The 18,926-nt window shown below is 43.4% G+C and overlaps 2 protein-coding genes across 5 annotated transcripts in view; one reads left to right on the top strand and one right to left on the bottom strand.

The window, feature by feature from the left end:
• Positions 1-7,163, top strand: part of TOP2B (DNA topoisomerase II beta) — a 68,104-nt gene extending 60,941 nt beyond the window's left edge. For both annotated transcript variants that reach the window (XM_037144004.2, XM_037144003.2), the window contains exons 33-36: positions 405-515; positions 3,557-3,679; positions 5,129-5,223; positions 6,671-7,163. In XM_037144004.2, the coding sequence (XP_036999899.2) occupies positions 405-515; positions 3,557-3,679; positions 5,129-5,223; positions 6,671-6,838 (497 nt within the window). In that variant the 3' untranslated portion in view covers positions 6,839-7,163. The remainder of the gene's footprint in view (positions 1-404; positions 516-3,556; positions 3,680-5,128; positions 5,224-6,670) is intronic.
• A 51-nt stretch (positions 7,164-7,214) lies between these two features.
• RARB (retinoic acid receptor beta) overlaps positions 7,215-18,926 on the bottom strand; it is a 156,473-nt gene continuing 144,761 nt past the window's right edge. For all 3 annotated transcript variants that reach the window (XM_037144005.2, XM_037144008.2, XM_037144007.2), the window contains exons 6-8: positions 11,214-11,418; positions 10,244-10,402; positions 7,215-8,693 (exon numbers count right to left, since the gene is read on the bottom strand). In XM_037144005.2, the coding sequence (XP_036999900.1) occupies positions 8,497-8,693; positions 10,244-10,402; positions 11,214-11,418 (561 nt within the window). In that variant the 3' untranslated portion in view covers positions 7,215-8,496. The remainder of the gene's footprint in view (positions 8,694-10,243; positions 10,403-11,213; positions 11,419-18,926) is intronic.

The raw sequence follows: 18,926 nt of genomic DNA, 5'->3' as shown, positions 1-18,926 counted from the left end.
TAAATAAATCATCAGTGATTTAACATTGATTTTAAAAGATGAATACTGATACTAAAATAGTCACATTGAGAGCTTTTTCATATCTCTTTAAAGTAAATCATCAGTATTTATTTTTGAATTGGTCAGTTAACTTATAAATGATTAGCACTTGAAACTATTAAAAATTCATTCTATGCATTTCTATACTGTTGTAAAACAGTTTTTACAACAGTTTTTTTGAAATATAACATTGTTATATTTTTATTTTCAGCTCTTTGTATATTGTGGATTATAAGATCAGAAATAGAAACTTGTAAGATCAATTATCTAGCTAAAGAGAAGTCATCAGTAAAAAGAATCAAAGTTTAACTATTAAGTGGTCCTTACAGAGTCTCTTTACTGAAAAAAAGCTTTGTAATTTTTAGATTCAGCTAAATTTGACAGTAATGAAGAAGATTCTGCTTCCGTCTTTTCACCATCATTTGGTCTGAAACAAACAGATAAAGTTCCAAGTAAAACAGTAGCTGCTAAAAAGGGTATGTACTTATATTTGATTTTTGTAAGTGTTGCATAAACCATGTAGTGACAGTTAACATTCAAGGAAATTCATATAATTTGAAACTAGTTGTACTAGGACTTCACTAGAAAAGAGTTATAAAGTATAAATGTACATAAAGAGAGTCCCTCTTGTTTTCTAACCATGTGAGGTGATTATTAAAATGATTTTAAGACTTCATTTTAAAGCTATAATTATAAAATAATCCATGCATTGATACTAAAGATAGTAAAGCTGTCCTATAGTTGTTAGGTTGTAAAGTAGATTCAAGTTTTTTATTTTACTAGTAGCCTGATTGTGTTACCTATGTAGGTCATGCCTTAATTCATGTGGAATGATTGGTCAGTTCTTTTGGGGGTCTTCTTTTCCTTGTTTTGGGAAAGATTTTATTTATTTATGTATATATGTATTTATTTGGACAGGGGAAAGGAGGAAAAGAAAGTATTGATGTATGAGAGAAACATTGATTGGTTGTCTCTTGCATGCCCCCAACTGGGGATGTGGCCCATAACCCAGGCATGTGCCCTGACTGGGAATTGAACTGTCAACCTTTCTGTCTGCAGGCCAGTGCTCAATCCACTGAGCCACACCAGCTAGGGCCTCTTTCTTTTTGAGTCATGTAGATAGCATCTTTCTTTTATGTAGCCTCAGATTATCTATAAAACACTCAGTTGCTTCATAAATCTGTTACTAGTATGGAGGTGTATACATACCTTGGTGTATTTGAAGGAGGTAAGTAATAGTGCTTTGTGTTCCAAAGATAACTGCTACTTACACAGCAAGTAAGCAAATAGTATGGACTGTTCCTTTAGAATCTTGAAGATGCACAGTAGACAATACCATTGTAGATACACAACAATAAAAGTCCCCACTTACTCTGAATGCTCTAAGATCGTGGTGAGGAAGCGGTTGGCTCCAGGAGCCTCTCTAGCCAGCGCATTGGGTGCTCTGCCTGCATTCTCTTGCCTTTACCACATCAGTGTACATGGGCCAATGTCTATACTTATTTGCCCTGGAACTTTCTCTTTGTTGCTATGCTGGAATATTAACATTTTTTTACCCCCGCCCCCCAGCCACCTTCTACCAGTGATGGAGGGAAGCTGGTCTGCAGATAGTTCAGAGCTCTTGCCCCCTAAGATATGTTTTTCATATTGGCTCCAAGAGACTCCTCATGGGATTAAGCTCCCACATTGATGACAGGCTTGATACAACTTACCCACTAGTGGCTGCCCTTTCTTCATCTCATTTTTGTATTTCTTTTACCTCCCAAGTTAATTCTTGAGTCTTTGTTGTAGCATAAGGCTGGGTCTGCTTCTGGGGAACTCAAATCAGGACAGGCCCTGTAATTTTCCTTTCAGCATCTATTTTTTTTTATCTTCATACTAGCATATTATAACAACCCCTATAACTTGACAGCCTTATTAGTTCTTTCAGCATATCAACCTGTTTCCTTCATCAAGCTATTCGCTCCTGTTTAACTTAAAGAGTCAGTTTAGCATTAACTAAAAGGAGAGTATAGTCCTGGCTGGGTAGCACACTTGGTTGGAGTGTTGTCCCATACGCCAAAAGGTTGTGGGTTTGATCCAGGTTGTGGGTTTCAATCCCTGGTGAGGGCACGTACCTAGATTTCGGGTTTGATCCTCAGTATGGGCACATACAGGAGGCAACCAGGCAGTGTTTCTCTCTCTCCCCATCTCCTTTCCTCTCTCTCTAAAATCAATAAATATATTCTTGGGTAAAGATGTAAAAGAAAGGATAGCTTGTCCCACTGTCCTATTTGGTTGTTACTACCAGTTGTTAAACTAGCCTTGTGTCAGTGGATTGGGTGACACCTGTGTGGTGTCATTCCAGGGACCACAGCAAGCCCTCACCCTTCCTCCAGAAATACAGTTCCCACAAAACATCATTTCAAGGAGAGGGTGCATCATGTCCTTCTGAGAAATCATGAATGTTAACTCCAAATTACAAAAATTATTGTACAAGTTAAATTCTGTAGCTCCGAAAAGTTTACAGCAAAAAGACTGCTTATAGTACCCAGGTATCTTACCTAATGTTTGCCCAGCAGAGTTGAAAGCGCCACCTAACACTGCAAGCCTGGAAACTCTTCCAGAGGAAAAAGTCCCTAGAACACCCTGCTATGCCAAGCCCATATTTCTGCTAGGACGTGCACTGGCTGAGGCTCTTGTGGTCGATTTCAGCATGACCACATGCTGAAAGACTTGGGGAGAAGAAAGCCACAGAATCTGTGGCTGCCACAGCCATAAGAGCTGTGGGCTCCTCCTATTGCTCTAACAAGGGGCCTTAGCTCTAGCATCTCATTGGGACTGGGAGTATATTTCCCATAGACTTAGTGTGGGTCTTTTTTTAAATAGAAAAGCCTATGGTTAATTCAGTAATTTTTTAAGTTAGGTTTTACTAATCACACAAATGATTAGTGATAATCAGTTTTAACATAGACTACAAGTGAAGCTGAAAAACAAGGCCTATTTTTAAAACCAAATTCATCAAAACAAAGGCCTTGGGTCTATTGCTCTCTCTAGATTTTCATACTTCTTCCTACATAAGTGTCAAGTCTGAATATTAACTTAATTGAAAGTGAATTGAATTCTATTCTTTGTATTTGAGGGTCCCATAAAAATGGTGTTATTTCTCTAAAATATTTTAAAAGTTAGAACTTAATGTGTGGTTATATTTGGGTTATAATTAATGTGTCAGATATGTTTTTGTCTTGACTATACTTTTATGCTTTTTAAAAGTTACTGCTTGATTCATTTTAATGTCCCTTATTCAAAACATCTCACTTGAATGGTCAATAGGCAAATTATGCATAATTAAATAAAAAACATTTTATCAACTATGAGAAATTGTTTGCCTTTACATTGGCACTAAGTGTAGAGAAAGTATGTTATTACTTAATGCTACTTTCATATCAGCTGTAGGGAACTCCATTAGGATTCACTTCAGCTTGGTTTGTTGGTAAGTATATTACATTGATCTAAGCAATGGAAATTTGCTTAATAGGAAAACCATCTTCAGATACAACCCCTAAGCCCAAGAGAACCCCCAAACAGAAGAAAGTAGAGACTATCAACTCTGATTCAGATTCAGAATTTGGCATTCCAAAGAAGACTACAGCACCAAAAGGTAAGGATTATCTTTGTATAACCCCAAACATGCCATGTGGGAAATATTTAGTCTCTTACTCATTGAATTTAAAGAGACTGGGTACCAATTGCTTTACTCCTCAGTAAACCATGTATTTAAGAATCAGTACTGAATTAATCCAAAGGGAAGTATAGCAATTTGATCTAGTCACTTTGTTTTATAAATAAAGAGATTGAGAAAGGTAAGTAAGCAATTTGCACAAATAGGAGTGGTTCCAGGACACCCACGCTGGGGCAGGGGGTGCCTCACCAGAAGTAGTTATTGAAGATGTAGGTGAGAGTGGCACCTACTGGAGCAGGCTGGGCTCCGAGGATCCTCAACCAGAGCTTTTTGCTGAACCTGGAAATGTGACGGCTGTGCTCAGATGGGGGCACCAGCACCTGTTCTTCTCTCTGGTGTCCCCTCCTTGCCTTCAGAGTCTGGAAGGTACTTACAGACACTTTTAAAAATGTGTAAGGCATGACTTTCTCTAAGGGCAGCTGTTCAACCTTTTATTCAGCTGACAGGTACTGTCACTGTGTTTATTATTTTATTTTTTAAAGTGGAGATTAGGATAAGGAGATACAGACCTATCGGGAAACAAGGGAGAATAGCAGGGCGGAAAGAATCCTAGTGATTGGGGAGGTCAGTACTTATGGTGTGCATGGTTTGAAACCTTTACGAATACAAAAGTGCCATTTTGTTGACTTATTTGATCAAATATGATCTCCCAAGGTCATCTGGGATGTCTTTTCTTACTAGTATAATCTGATTGGTCATAGCTCTTAAGGAATTTTTAAAAATTTAGAATTGCAATTCAGTTCCATTTCCTTTCACTCACTGGAATCACTGTGCAATGGAGAACATTTAAATATTACCTTTTCCCCTTCCTCCTCCACTGATGAGAATGAGAAGTTAGGTAGATGAAAAATGGTAATTCTAGGTTTGAGAAGGAATATAGGTTTGACAGTTATTTCCTGTTTAACACTGGGGGCTTTATTCTAAGATACTGCTACTACTAGTGTGTGATGAGAGAAGTAAAATTTAGAGTAAGGATTTAAACCTTTATAATTTGCGTTAAGAATGTATGCATTACTTTTCTAGTTTTAAAATTATTGGTCTGTGACAAATTAGAAACTAAATTTGTTTTTATTACATAACATTTAAAAAGCACTCTTCTAAGGGATTTTTTTTTCAGGCCCAAGGACAACATGTGCAAAACGCAAATTTTTTTTTATGTGGTCATTAGGGGTTTGGTCATTAAAATTTGTCATGTGGACCTTCCAATTAGTTTACATTTGTGAAATACGCTTTAGTCACGTCAACTACAGAACTGACATGATGTTTCTACATCTAAAAGATCAGGGCATGCCAAAGAAGTAATGTTTTTATCTATTTATATTGCACTTAACCTTGGGAGAAAAAAACTCTCTTTTGTATCGTTTTAAGGTAAAGGTCGAGGGGCAAGGAAAAGGAAAGCATCTGGCTCCGAAAATGAAGGGGATTATAACCCGGGCAGAAAAACGTCCAAACCACCAAGCAAGGTAAGCAGGAGTGTCTTTGTGATGCAGAACTTTGTTTTAGATGATCTATAACTGGTTTATTTGCTTATTATTATTGGGTTGGCCAAAAGGTTCATTCATTTTTCCCCCATAGGATGTCTCTAGTAGTGCTTTGTTGTCTTTAATTTCATTAAAATAATTTCGTTAGATTGTATTGTGACAGCTGTCATATGTGTGCATTTAAAAAAGCTTGTCAAAATTAATAGTGAAGATGGAAGAAAATAAGCAACATTTTCAGCATATATTTCAAGAATGGTAAAAACGCAACTGAAATGCAAAAAAAGATTTGAACAGTGTATGGAGAAGGTGCTGAGACTGATCAAACGTGTCAAAGGTGGTTTGCAAAGTTTCTTGGTACCATTGACATTTTGGTCAAATACTTTTTGCTGTGGGCTGTCTTATGCATTGGAAGGTGTTAAACAACAGCCTTGGCCTCTACCCACTAGAAGCCAATAGCAAGAGATAGCCAACATCTTCAAAATATCCAAATCAAAGTTATTGGTGAAAATAAAAAACGTGTCTTCTATTTTATGGGGGGAAAATACCTAAGTGGACATTCTGTCCAACCCAGTATAATGTCTTGTAATAGCTTTAACCGTGCACAAGTCCTATAAGAATAAAGATCCTAATTTTAAAGAATTATCCAAGTCTAGATCTGTATAACCAGGACTATTTCTTGGATGAAAGGTGGTATAAATTAGCCGACTTAAGAGTATTCCATCTAATGAACAGTAGAAATTATATACTACCTGTCTGAAATATTTTTTTTCAGATCAAATAAAGGGTATTTCTTTATTTGATCAGGGCAGTTTTTTTTTAACTTGAATTTATTTGACTGTGGCTAATTTTCCCAATTAGTCTGACACTCCTCCGGAAGTACAGTATCTTTTAGGTAAATGAAACATATCAAATGTCCCTCCCTTTTTTCTCTGTCTAGTTCATTAAAAAGTATAAACATAGTAGGTGGTTTTAGTCTTATGCTGCTTTTCACACTGACCTCTTCTATCCATCTACACCTCTGGTCCATCTCGGTGACTCTTCTCTGCAATTTCATAAACACCGTGTGCAGTCCATACTGTGCCTAAGTCTTGTTCGCCTCACAAACTTGTGGGTACTTACAAACTGGACGGTGTGAATTTTTACTAATCTGCGTATTCGCTGAGTGATATGTAAATTCTGAAAGAAATAAGTATTACAAGGTCACTAAGGTGGCAAATTATTATACTTAACCCTTTTTCCTTTCATAAAAATGATTAGGTAATTGGTCTTACCCTTAAGTTAGCATTATAGTTCTAATTTTAAAAGCATCATTATTTATAATTCCCAAATGTAAATAAAGTATAAGAAATGAGAATTCTTTTTAACACTAGTCTTTTTTCCTTTCCTTAACTTTGGGGTTTTAAATCTATTGTTTAAAAAAATGTTCTAGAAACCGAAGAAAACATCTTTTGATCAGGATTCAGATGTGGACATCTTCCCATCAGACTTCACTTCTGAACCACCTTCTCTGCCACGGACCGGTCGAGCTAGGAAAGAAGTAAAATATTTTGCAGAGTCTGATGATGAAGAAGATGTCGATTTTGCGATGTTTAATTAAGTGCCCAAAGAGCACAGAAACATTTTTCAACAGATAACTTGTGTTGTCTTTTTGTCTTTTCTGTCTCAGACTTTTGTACATCTGACTTATTTTAATGTGATAATGTAATTGATGGTTTTTTATTAATGTGGTAGGCCTTTTAACATTTTGTTCTTACACATACAGTTTTATGCTCTTTTTTACTCATTGAAATGTCATGTACTGTCTGATTGGCTTGTAGTATTGTTATAGACTGCCGTGCATTAGCACAGATTTTAATTGTCATGATTGCAGACTACAGACCTGCTTTTTGAAATGAACTTTAAACATTAAAAATGGAACTGTTTTCTCTGTCTCTTTACTGAAAATGAAAGTGTAGTGAAAGCTCCCACACACCTTTAAAATAAATATATTTTATTCTTTGCCAGGAGACTCCATGGAAAAAGGTAAACAGTATATGAACATAGAAAGCATTGTTAAACAATCTCAATGTACAAACAGAGCCAGTGAAAGTACATCACAGACTTGCTAATATATCAAAAAAAATCCACTAGTGCTTAAATGAGAACTAAGAAACTGACACTTGTATCTGTTAACCACTCTACCACAGCTTTCACTCTGCTTCATAGTGATTGAACAAGGTCGAAGGATGCATATTCTCTGCCCATGCCATTGAGGGTTAGCGTTAGCCCCTGGGCAACAAGAAGGCTGGAAAACACCCCAATGTCAGGCATGAGTCAGGAAGGACACTAGAGTTACATGGTACAGGTGGCAGACCAGCCTGTTAATTATACCAAGAAATTTCCCTAATGGCTTGTGAATAGGTAAACAAAAACTTAACACTGAAAAGTGTTTCTGCCTTGGAGGCTATCATTCCTGTAAAAATGTATCTTTTTAAAAAATCGTGTAGTTATGTCATTAAACAAGTAATAAACCACTTTTAATTTAAAGTGACATTAACAATTGAACAATGACATTTGATTAACTGAACTGGCAGTTACACTGATACAGAATTCTCTTCTGCTAGTACAGTGAATTTGTATACTTTTACTGGGCAACATGAAATAAAAGATGCAGTTTGAGAGCATCAGAAAGAGCAAGGACAAGCTTCCATACTAACTAAATTAGAATATCTTTAGCCTTATCTTGTCATTCTGTACAATAGTCCCATTTCCTTACCTTGATGTCTTGGTTATTCTGTGAAGGCAAGACAGTTATTTCGTAGCTGGACATGTACAGTAGTCTGTGTCATAACCTCGGTGTCTTGGCTATTTTGAGTGTGCAAGACAAAAGGAAAGCACCAAACATCCAGTATAGAAAGAACAGAGCCATATTTCTGTATGTACAAAGTCTTTAGAAACTTAACCAGGGGTAAATTATTCTGACTGGGTCTTTGCCATGCAATCTTGAGTGTTCAAAGAGGAAAATAGAAGCTTTTAACTAGTTTCTGGTTGCATGAAATGGCTGATTTTTAGAATTTAAAAAGTTTGTATTTCTAGGTAAGTTAGACAGATGAGGAGTATAGTATATATTGATACATACGAAAACTTCTTGGTCCTTCTTGAGTTTTAATATATTCTCAGTCCAAAAACTAAGCAGCAGTAAAAATGTTTTTCTCTTGCATTTGAAATCCCGAAACTGAAGGTACTGGGGAATGTTGGAAGTGGCTGGGAAGTGTCTTATTGCACCAGTGGAGACTGACTGACACCGCTGTTTTCCACTGAGCTGGGTGAGATGCTGGGACTGTGCTCGGCCGTGTTCCCACTTGAACTGGGGGTCAAGGGTTCATGTCCTTCAGAATTCTCCAGCATTTCCTGAATGAGAGGTGGCATTGATCCAGGAATTTCCATTTTCAAGGTAATTACACGTTCTGCACCTTTTAAAAAGAGATAATAGAAATCTGGTAGAGATAAGGCATTAAGCTGAATAACCAGGGATCAACTTTCATCTACTCTGACAAGGTCGAAAACTGGGCTACCAGTGCCTCCCAGAACCTGCCCTGATTTTACAACATTAAAATGTTTTTACTTTATCTATAGAAAAGTGCATCGATATGGTGACATGTTTAAATTTGATAATTCCACGTCTCTGTTTCAGGAAACAATACCAGTATGTATTTATTTAACATACTTTACAAAGAGAAGTTCCTGATAAAAGACCAGAAGGAATGTATATCTTGGAAATGAGACAGTTGAAAGATACCAGTAACCAACAAATGGAGGAAGTGATTTGAGTGATAAACTGTGGCAATTATCAACTTAATGCAAAACACTGCACTGTCCAATGTGGTATTTAAATTTAAATTTGTTAAATACAATTAAGGGAACAGTGCCTGAATTGCATTAGCCACATTTCAAGTGCTCGGGAGCCACCTGTGGCTTGTGGCTACTGTGTTGGACAATGCAGATTACAGAATATTTCTGTAACCACAGTAAATTCTATTAGCACTGGTCTGGTTTACATACAGGAAATGACCATATTAAGTTAAACAGCCTCACTGTTTCACAATTAAAGACATCATAATTACAACAGTCAAACATTGGTACCTACTGGTTACCACTACTTATAATCCCGGCTAGGGATGAACTCAACATCTCATTGAAGAAGCCTCTTAGGAGATCAAGGATTGAGAGTCTGTCAGGCAAGTTAACTGTGCTTCTAAGCACTCGGAAAGGTGGAATTTGTCCCTAGGCTCACTCACCAAGGGACAGAGTATGCTAACAGGGAAGGGGAAGGAGAATGGCAACATTTGGTACTAGGGATGATGGCTCACTGAGTTCTCTCTACCTAAAAAACCCAGTGTTAACACTCAACTGTGGTAGTGCTCTTGGCACTTCTGTAACTGCCCAAATTGCCACATAAACCGAAAATCACTAGGCGCAGAATATACCTCTCAGGCAGGCAAGGATTCCTTTGCTTAGAGGCGCACAGGAGCAAATCTGCCTGTATACCAGAGAGCAGCGGCTGCACCGATGGAGAGAGAAACGGCGCCAGTAACAATCACCCTAAGTACTAGTCATCTTCTGCTTGATGTTTGCATGTCCAGGAAAACCTGGAGTCAAGTTTACATAAGCCAGAGTGTGTGTGGAGAGCCCGAATGAAATGTATAAAACTAGCAAACGAAAAAGCCTGTCACAGAGTACATTCTCTTGAAAACAGGTTTTCCAGTCCTTAATCATCTGAATTTTAAAGCTCACAATCTAAGATTGAGTAGGGAAAAGTTTTGAGATTTTCTTTTTTTTTTAAGGGTAGGTACTATTTTAATTCCTTTGGATTTCAATGAGAAATAAATTTAAAACCAAAAAAAAAAAAGGCAGCTAATGTCAAACATCCTGAATTAAAACATGGGGTTTAGAAAAAGCAACACAACCGGGTCGGGACCACAGGTTCCCATTCACGGATCCAGTGCAGACTCGGAAGACATACCTTTAGCGCTGATGCTGCGGAGATCTGTGATTTTCATTAAGATCTTTGGAAACATGTGAGGCTTGCTGGGTCGTCTCTTTCTGATATAAATTTTTAGTGCTTCCAGCAATGGTTCTTGTAGCTTATCTACTTTAGTTGGTTCTTCAAGGTCCTGGCGGTCTAGATACCGGAAATAAAGCATTAAACAATTAGTGTCGGGACTAAAGAGTTCTGCCAGGCTAGAGGATTTCTTCCATTTTCCCCCTTCCTTGTTCCTACTATATTATGACTTCGTTCATTTGATGATTCAATCACGTACACAAGTTTGAAGATATGTGCAACTGCTTTAGGCAGTGACACTTGAAAACGATCGACCCCTTCGTTGGTGGAAGGCACCTTTAGATGGCTGGTTGCTTTTGTCCCAGGGAGAGTTGCTTCTCACGACCAGGAGGTGTCACTACTGAACTGAATTAAAACAAACCTTGAGCTGGAGGTTATGAAAGTCAGGTAAATCGGCCCTCTAATTAAACCCATTACTTTTTAACCACTTACGATTCAGCCTCCTGTGAGCTGGCAGGGGTCACTACAAAAAGAAAGTCTTATTTTATCCCAGTCCTCTACGGGCTGGTAGGGGGCCAACCCACTGACTTGTATTTCCAGCCATTAAATTAGCAAACAATGCATGCAAGTCCCTTGGATCATCATTAAAATATCCCTAGGCAGTTGATTTTACAAGAGTCAGATCCTACCTTAAAAGAAAAGAACACCTATAACAACTGGAGCAATAGCATTTTGATATTTCAGAGCAGAAGGATCCCAAATACATTTACTTAATTTATAACAATATGGAAAAATGCAACAAACCCCAAGCATGAATGTCTGGCTTTATTCACATAACTTTGTCCAAATACAATAACTCAAAATGGAGATGAAGTTCTCCCCATAAGTGACAAGTGTAAGTAAGTTCTAGGGTGTTCTGGGTAGTCGGTACCTCCACAGATCAAGCAGATGGCACTGAGAAGGCCTGTTTCCGTGTCATCCATTTCCAAAGGCAGGAGCTGGTTGGCAAAGGTGAACACAAGGTCAGTCAGAGGACCAAATCCAGCATTGTGCATCTGAGTCCGATTTAGGGTAAGGCCATCTGAGAAAGTCATGGTGTCTTGTTCTGGGGTATACCTGGTGCAAATTCTAAGAATCTGGAAGAAAACAAAGACAACACCCAGATGTGCTGGATGATCAGAGCCAGCCTGTCCTGACAGCAGCGGTCAGCTGTGGGCAGAGGGAGCCCGAGGATGTCCAAGGTGCCCTGGCATCGCGGGGGGCACTCTGCCATCCGGTCGGATGTTGAGAGTCTCCTCCAGCTCCTTCATTAGCGGTACGGAAGTCAAAACACTGGCTCAAGTTACTTTAGGGAATAAAAACTGGGACACGAGAAATACCTGTTTGACTAAAAGTAACTTAAGTTGAGTCAAATAAACATTTACTGAGTATCTACTAACTTCCGTCCTAGGCGCTATGCCAGGTGCTGGGGATAAAAAAAAAATAAGTAAGCCCTGGCTGGTGTGGCTCAGTTGGCTGTGGTTTCCCCTAAATTGAAAGGTCACAGGTTCTATTCCCGCTCAGGACTGATCCCTAGGTTGCAGGTGTGGTCCCCAGTCGGGGCACATACAGGAAGCGACAGAGATAGATGCTTCTCACATCGATGTCTCTGTATCTCTCTTTCTCCCTCCCTTCCCCCTCTCTAAAATCAAGAAGCATGTCCTCAGGCAAGGATTTAAAAAATGAGTAGGATTATTCTTACTTTTTAAGAGCATACAGCCTACCAAAAATGGGGGGAAGGACAATATGTACCATTTAGGGAAGGACAATATGTACCTGGTGTATATCAAATGTTACACATGCCCTACATTCAATTTTCAAACGACTTGGTAAAGTGAATATTGTCACACAGTTCCACAGACAACTGTGGAGACAGCTCCCAGGGAGCTGGGGAGTTCAGAAGGAGGAAAGCTCACATACGGCCAGGAGGAATCAAGACGAGATTGATGGAGAAGAGGCAGCATTTCAAGAAAGACAAAGATGTATGGGCAGAACTTCTACAGGCAGGAAGTCTGGGTCACCCTGCCTCCGTCTCCCAATCCTACCTGACATGTCCTCGGTGGATGGCCCTGCTGGCCACCCTAGGACCCCTGCTACCAAGGAGACACCTGCTCACCGCCCTGTGCCTCTGGGGCTCGCTCAGAGCACAGTAACTCCAAAGTGCCTCTCCTCTGTACATAGACAGCCCGCAGGTGCTCCACTGCCCTTCGGAGCCCGACCGCCACAGAGCTCCGTGCGTTCCAGAGCACTCGTCCACCCGGGAGCACGTCTGCGCCAGCCACTGTGAGCCCACCAACCGGGGAGCACTTGACTGCTCCCTCTGAAAAAGGCTTGGAGCTGTTGGAAGCACAGGGAGAAATTAATCTCGCCTGGGCAGAAGTGACAAACCCAGAAAGTTTGGGGAGCTCAGTGTTTCCCAGATCCTGGTATTCAGGTAATAGAAAAAAAAAAAACACCCTGACTCCAGTGTCTTCTTGGGTGGATGACAGCCATCTCCTGAGAGGACAAGGATGAATGAGTAGCACTGTCCGCCTCCAGCAGAGAATGAAGCTAATGTTTTACTGATCCCCGAGTACATGCCAGCCAGCCTGTTGCAGGTTTTTATATATTATTAATTCTCTCATCAGCCTGTGAGGTCAGGGCTATCATCACCCCATTTTACAGATGGGGTAACAAACCCAAAGGCTGGTCCCAGGTCACATGACACCTCGGTGGCATGATTTGCTATCTGTCTCTAGTGCCTGTGCTCTTAACCTCTGCAGTGAGGTGACCAGCACTGATTTGGAGATCAGCCCCGTTCGTGCCCTGGGCTGGGTGCCTTTGTGCAGGTCACAGCCCACACAGGTGTTTGCGGTGGCCTTCCCGGTTCAGGGAGCACAGGGCCTGTGCCCAGGAAACGCAATGCTGCAAACATTACCTCATTTTGCCATGTATCATGCACACCCACATTTTTGTGCACATTATACATAGGACTATTATACCCACATTTAATGTGCATCCTTATTTTTCCCTAAAAAATTTGGGCAAAACAGTGCAAAAGTACTTAGTACATATAGCATTTTGTATCTAAATCAAGCATGTTCTCAAACCTCTTCATGACCCTATTGCTTGATCACGATGAACTAGAAAGCAACCTATCACGAGTGCAAATCATCATCAAAACATCTCAAAGACTCCTCTTCATTGGCTGGGGGTGGAGGCAGGGAGTTCACTTTTGGCTCTCAGGAGGTCACTTTTGGCCCAGGGCTCTCTGAGCCAGCCCGGCCACGTCCTGAGCCCCTGCCTGGCTGACCTGCTGCACTTTGTTTTGGTAGTGGATGAGGTATGAAGCCATTGCCAATGTCAGAGAAGCAAAGGAGCCCAGAGGTCATGGGTATAAGCTGCTCCTCCCCCTGAAAGCCCCGGGAGGTGAAGTGTGGTCGGTGCAGGGCAGAACGCAGGACTCTAATGCCAGGCCTTCAGTCACGGGAAGAACCACGAGGAAGTGCTGTCTGCACAGGGCGTGGCCTCGTGATGGCTGAGTCAGTATGACCCCTGCCTACAAGTACAAAACCCCCAGAGGCGTGTCCAGTTTGGAATCAAACAGGCACGAAGTAAGCCTGCAGCTTCAGCAGGCTGCGGAGATGTGAATGCACGAGCTCTGTGTCTACAAGAAGGAACGAAACCGGGCCTTTCGTGGAAAGGAACAGGAAGCCGGGAGTGAGACATCTGTGAGCTGGCAACGGCTCACTTAGAAACCCCAGTGCAAACCACGGCACACAAACCCCTGTCATATTCTCAGAAGGGTTTTCCTCCTGAAGAAGTGAAAGACATTTGGATGCTCATGAAACATTCAAACTTTGACCAGTTGCTTCTCTCCCTAGAAATTCCCAAACCAAAACCAAGTAGAAATGGGCCTTCCAGAGAGGAAGGAGCATGGTCTGAGATGGAAGACAGGCCAGTGTCTTCTTTTATCGGGGAGCCCCTGCCCCAGCGCTGCTCCAGCCGGGCCCTCGGGCAGCCGCCTCCTCCCATGAAGCTCCGGCACCGAGTGCTTCCCTACCATAAACGTGCCCCGTGTTTGAAAGCAGGGTATTTCATCTGGAGAAAGAACACGCAGACTCCACGCACTGGGTGAAAAGTAGCCCAGGCGAGGGTGGCCCCCCCAAGGAGGGCCCTGCTGGATGACACGGAGCCCCGTGGATGGGCCGTGGATGGGTTCTCCTCTTGGCAACAGGGGCCCTCACTTCCTGCCTTCAGCAGACAATCGAGTACTTTTCCTCTGCTTTCTGGGTGCTTCCTGGGAGCACCTGCCTGAGGCTGCAGCTCCGGGGGGGTGGGTCTGAGCACCTGACACTGCAGGGGCACAGCTGGGGTCTCATCCACTTCTCTCCTTGTCCCTGTGACCACCTAATCCAAGCCATCACTGCTCCTCATTCCAAGACGGCCTCTCTGCCCGTCATTCCCGCTCCTGCTCCTGCAGCCCCAGCAGGCTGCTGTTCACAATGTTCATCTGAGAAGACTTCCCCTTCCTGCTAAAATCCCTCCGATGACTTCACATCCATCAAACCCAGACTTCTTCCCGTGGTCTCCACGGCCTCCCCCCACACCCCCAGCTCATTAACTTCTGGTCATGGCGGTCCTCTTTCTGAATCTCCAATAACTCACTCTCACTGTGAAGCATCTGCACTGGCTGCTTGCACCTGACATTCACGCAGCTGACTCTTCCTACTCAGAGCTCAGAAAGCACGGTGAACACCACTTCTTAAAACCCAGGCTCGTCTATCATAAAATACGCCCCCAAACTCATTGCTGTTTGTCTCTTTAAAGTGTGATGCCTCATTCCCCTCCCCCGGAGCGCGGGCTGCACTGGGGAAATGATGCTAATGAAAGAATGTGGGGGAAACGATGGGGACTTCGGAGATGAGGTCACCGCTTCCTTCTTTTTCGCTCTCTTAAATCTCTAGTGTCAGGGGAAACTGGCTGACATGTCATGAGGACACCCAAGCAGCCCCCTGGAGAGGGCCACGTAGCAAGGAGTTGAACCTGCACGTGGCTAACTGGTACTAACTCGCCGGCCAGATATCATATGCTACCTTGGAAGCAGCCCAGCAGCCCCTGCCCATGACGTGGTTGCAGCCACTGAGCCAGAACCGCCCAGCTAAGTCTGGTTCTGACCTCCGGCAATTGTGTGAGATAGTAACAATGATGGCTTTAAGCTGCTAAATTGTGTGGCAACTAGTTATGCAGGAATAGATAACTACTACAACATACGAGCCTTGAATACACATCTCATGGGAAGCTGAATGCACTTTCCCTAAGTATACACCTGTGTCCCCATCACCCAGATTAAAATGCAAATGGTTCTAGCACTGACAGGCTCCCTGGGTTCCTCCCAATCCAACCTCCTCCCCCAAAGTAACCAGTACTTTGACCTCTATTCCTGCAAATGAGTTTTGCCTGTTCTTGAACTTCAGATAAATGGAATCACACAGTGCAGTTCCTCTTGAGTCTGGCTTTTACTCCATATCACATCTGTGGGATTTTCCAGGCTACTGCCTGTGGCAATGGTTCTTTTTCATTGCTGTATAGTACTCCCCAGCCTGATCCATCACCTGCTTTCTTTTCTCCACAGCACTGGCCCTCTCCAAGGTGGTTCTCCACAGCACTGGCCTATTGCCCTCGAGAAGATGAGCTCTTAGAAGAAGGCTGCTCTTTGTCACTTTGTCCCCTGCTGTTTATTTCCCATACAGGGCAGCGTCATCCACACAGCAGGTGGCCAACGAAACTGTGCAGAATAAATGAACCGGGTTCCCTCATCAGAATCTCTCCTACCTGGTAACCCCCTAAGGGGGGCATCCAGGGACTTCTAAGTTTTCGGGCAAAGGAGAAAGCTCAAACTGCTCACCCATTTCAGTCTGTGCACTAATTGTGTTTGGCACCTGGTGGGCAGAGTCTGATCTGCTCTGTTTATCCTCCAGCGCTTGTGGGAACATCGAAGTTGTGATAAGAATAAGCAATGACACACAGAGCTGTGCACAGCCGTCTCCCTGGGCAGCGCACAGGGCCTGCTGGGCAAACCCTCGGGAACACAGTGTGCCCCCCACTGGGGCCTGCCCCCAGCCTGCCCTTCCTGAGGAGGAAACACGCTGGGGGCAGGAGGCACACCTGACTGGGAGCAACAGGACAGGCCACACACAGCACAGCACACTGGTGGCTGGGAATGGGTGGCACTAGGTCACAGCAAGTAACCTGCAGCCCATCCTCAACTCTCCCTTCTAGGGGCTGAGAATCACCTCTGCCTGGGTCTGTCTGTCAGTCCTTCTGGTCCCTCTGTCTCACTCTACCCATATATCAATGGCTTAGATGAGGAGATTCTTCCGAACACTCAGCCAGCTGACATTCTCATCCAAAAGATGCTCTTTGAAGTTGTGCATTTTCAGGATCTTGTGATTTATTCCTTTTGCTACAAATTCTTGGAGATGAGCTTCTGTCTGGGGCAAATAAGCGTTCTTTCTGCTTTGTGTCATATGACTGCAGAAGGTCTCTGCCCCTCCCTGGGCTTCTGCCCGTTTTGTCCCTGTTTTCAGAATCACTGGCTGGGACCTGCTGCATGTCCCTTTGTATCCACAACTGTATTTAAGCCCATTTAAGAAACTGCCATAGTTAATGCCTTATTCATTTGTATTCCTATTTTATGTACTGGTAAACTGAGGCTTGGAGAGGTTAAGTAACTTGACAAAGGTCACAGTATTAGTTCCTGTCTCCCTGTCTCCACTGATGGGCTGAGGGCTGAGGCTGGGCTCCATGAGCAAACCCAGGGGCACCGTGGGCTTCAGTGTAAATGTGAGACGTGCGAAGGTAACCACTGGAAGTTGGAGGGGATTTTAAGAGGGGATCTGAGCCCCCCCAATCATGAAGCAGGTAGCGTTGTGGAGACAGGACAGGTCCCTGTAGGATCTCAAAGCTTCCCCCTCATTCCACCTTCCCCAAAGGCTGGAACTGAGGGACTCGCACATTGTCACTACCTGGCAGCTGGACCCGAGGGGATCTGATAAATGAGCAGAGGCCGAAGTCGGAACCTGAGCATCAACAAGGCTCTGGGTCCTGCTGGTTGGCCGTGTGATGCAGGGGTCTCAAGATTTCACGGCCTTCCCAGGTGCAGACACTGACAAGCTGTGTGTCACCTCACCCGTCACTCAGCTACTCTTGCCCTCCGGGGGACCTCTCTCTAATGAGGTGGCAATTACTCCTGTCTCCACTAATATCTTGGGGGTGGTTCTGAGGCTTAGAGGAAATTCCACTGAGTACTACATTTCAAGCATTGTGAGCAGAGCATTAAAAGTAGATTGATTATCTACTAGATCATTATTAATATCATGATTGATTTGCTCTAGTAATTTCAGGTGGTCTGGTGGTTCCCTCCCTGTGGCCCACACTTCACGCCTCACCATGCATCTTCTCTTCACCGGTCTGCTCTTTTCGTGGTTTTGGAATCCAAAGATTTGAGTCTTGAGTTTAGGTCCCGGCACTCACCTGAGCTGGGTGACTCACCCAGCCTCCAGCTCCTTCTCTGTAAAATGGGCTGAATCTCTCTAACCCTGGGCTCACCCAGTTGTATGAGGTGCAGATGAGCTGAAGTTTGCAAACTCTACAGGGTGTGGAAGTGTGACAAACTGATGTTGCTCTGATGTTTTGCTTTTTTCTGAATGTTCCCAGGTTCATTCCAAAGACTCTGATTTTACAAGGAGAAAAAATAACATCCATACTCTCAGATTCTTGGCACCCGTAGGTTACTGAGTCATCATCCCTACTCCTCCTCGAACCCCACTTGCGAGCAGAAAGACACCAACATTCAAGCTTCCTGCACGACCGCCCCATCCAGGGCCCTCCTCCTCCTGAGCAGGATGGCGTGTGTGCTTAACTACAGCGAGTACCTGTGTTTGCAGAACTGTTTATACCCAAAGCTATGAAAGATGTAACAGTGAAAAATCTATGCTTTTAAATGACTTAGGAGCTCATTTTCCCATCCTTATTTTCTGATGGCTCCCTGGGGGCCAGCCTCCCACCCATGTCCCCCAGAGGCCTGTGGGCATCCACTCCCCGCCAAAAACCGCCCCAGACAGAACTGACTGAACCACTCCTGAACCCCCACCAGGGGACAGTGGGCATCCAGCCAGCAGAGACCCACAGGGGACAAGTTGTGACCGCATCCTCACCCACCCCAAAGCTCTAGGAGCCACAGCGGGAGAACAGCAGGAAGTGGAGGGGCACCAGGGATCCACTTCACACAGTTGGTGAAACAGAGGCCCATGGAAGGAAAAGGTTTTTGCAAGGCCGCCTGATCTCATGCCAGGGGCGGTGGAATGAGGCTGCTGTGTGCCACCTCCAGTCGCTTTAGCCTGGAGGCCTTTCGAAGACCCACAGGGCTGTCCTGTGGAGGGGGCTCTGGGTGAGCAAGCTGTCACTGAGGGCTGGTGACCAAGACTGGCTGGACCTTTTTTCCAAGGTCATGCACTGGGTAGGCAGGGTTGGAAGGTTCTGTCCAACTCCAGAGGGCCTCCGAGGCTTTGGTCTGTGAGCAGCTGAACAGAGAGGCAGGCAGGGAGGACGGAGCTTGGTGTGC

This window comes from Artibeus jamaicensis, unplaced genomic scaffold (assembly GCF_021234435.1).
Source record: "Artibeus jamaicensis isolate MK-2021 breed Jamaican fruit bat unplaced genomic scaffold, CSHL_Jam_final contig_519, whole genome shotgun sequence".
NCBI lineage: Eukaryota > Metazoa > Chordata > Mammalia > Chiroptera > Phyllostomidae > Artibeus > Artibeus jamaicensis.
This window is presented reverse-complemented; position numbering and strand designations above follow the sequence as displayed.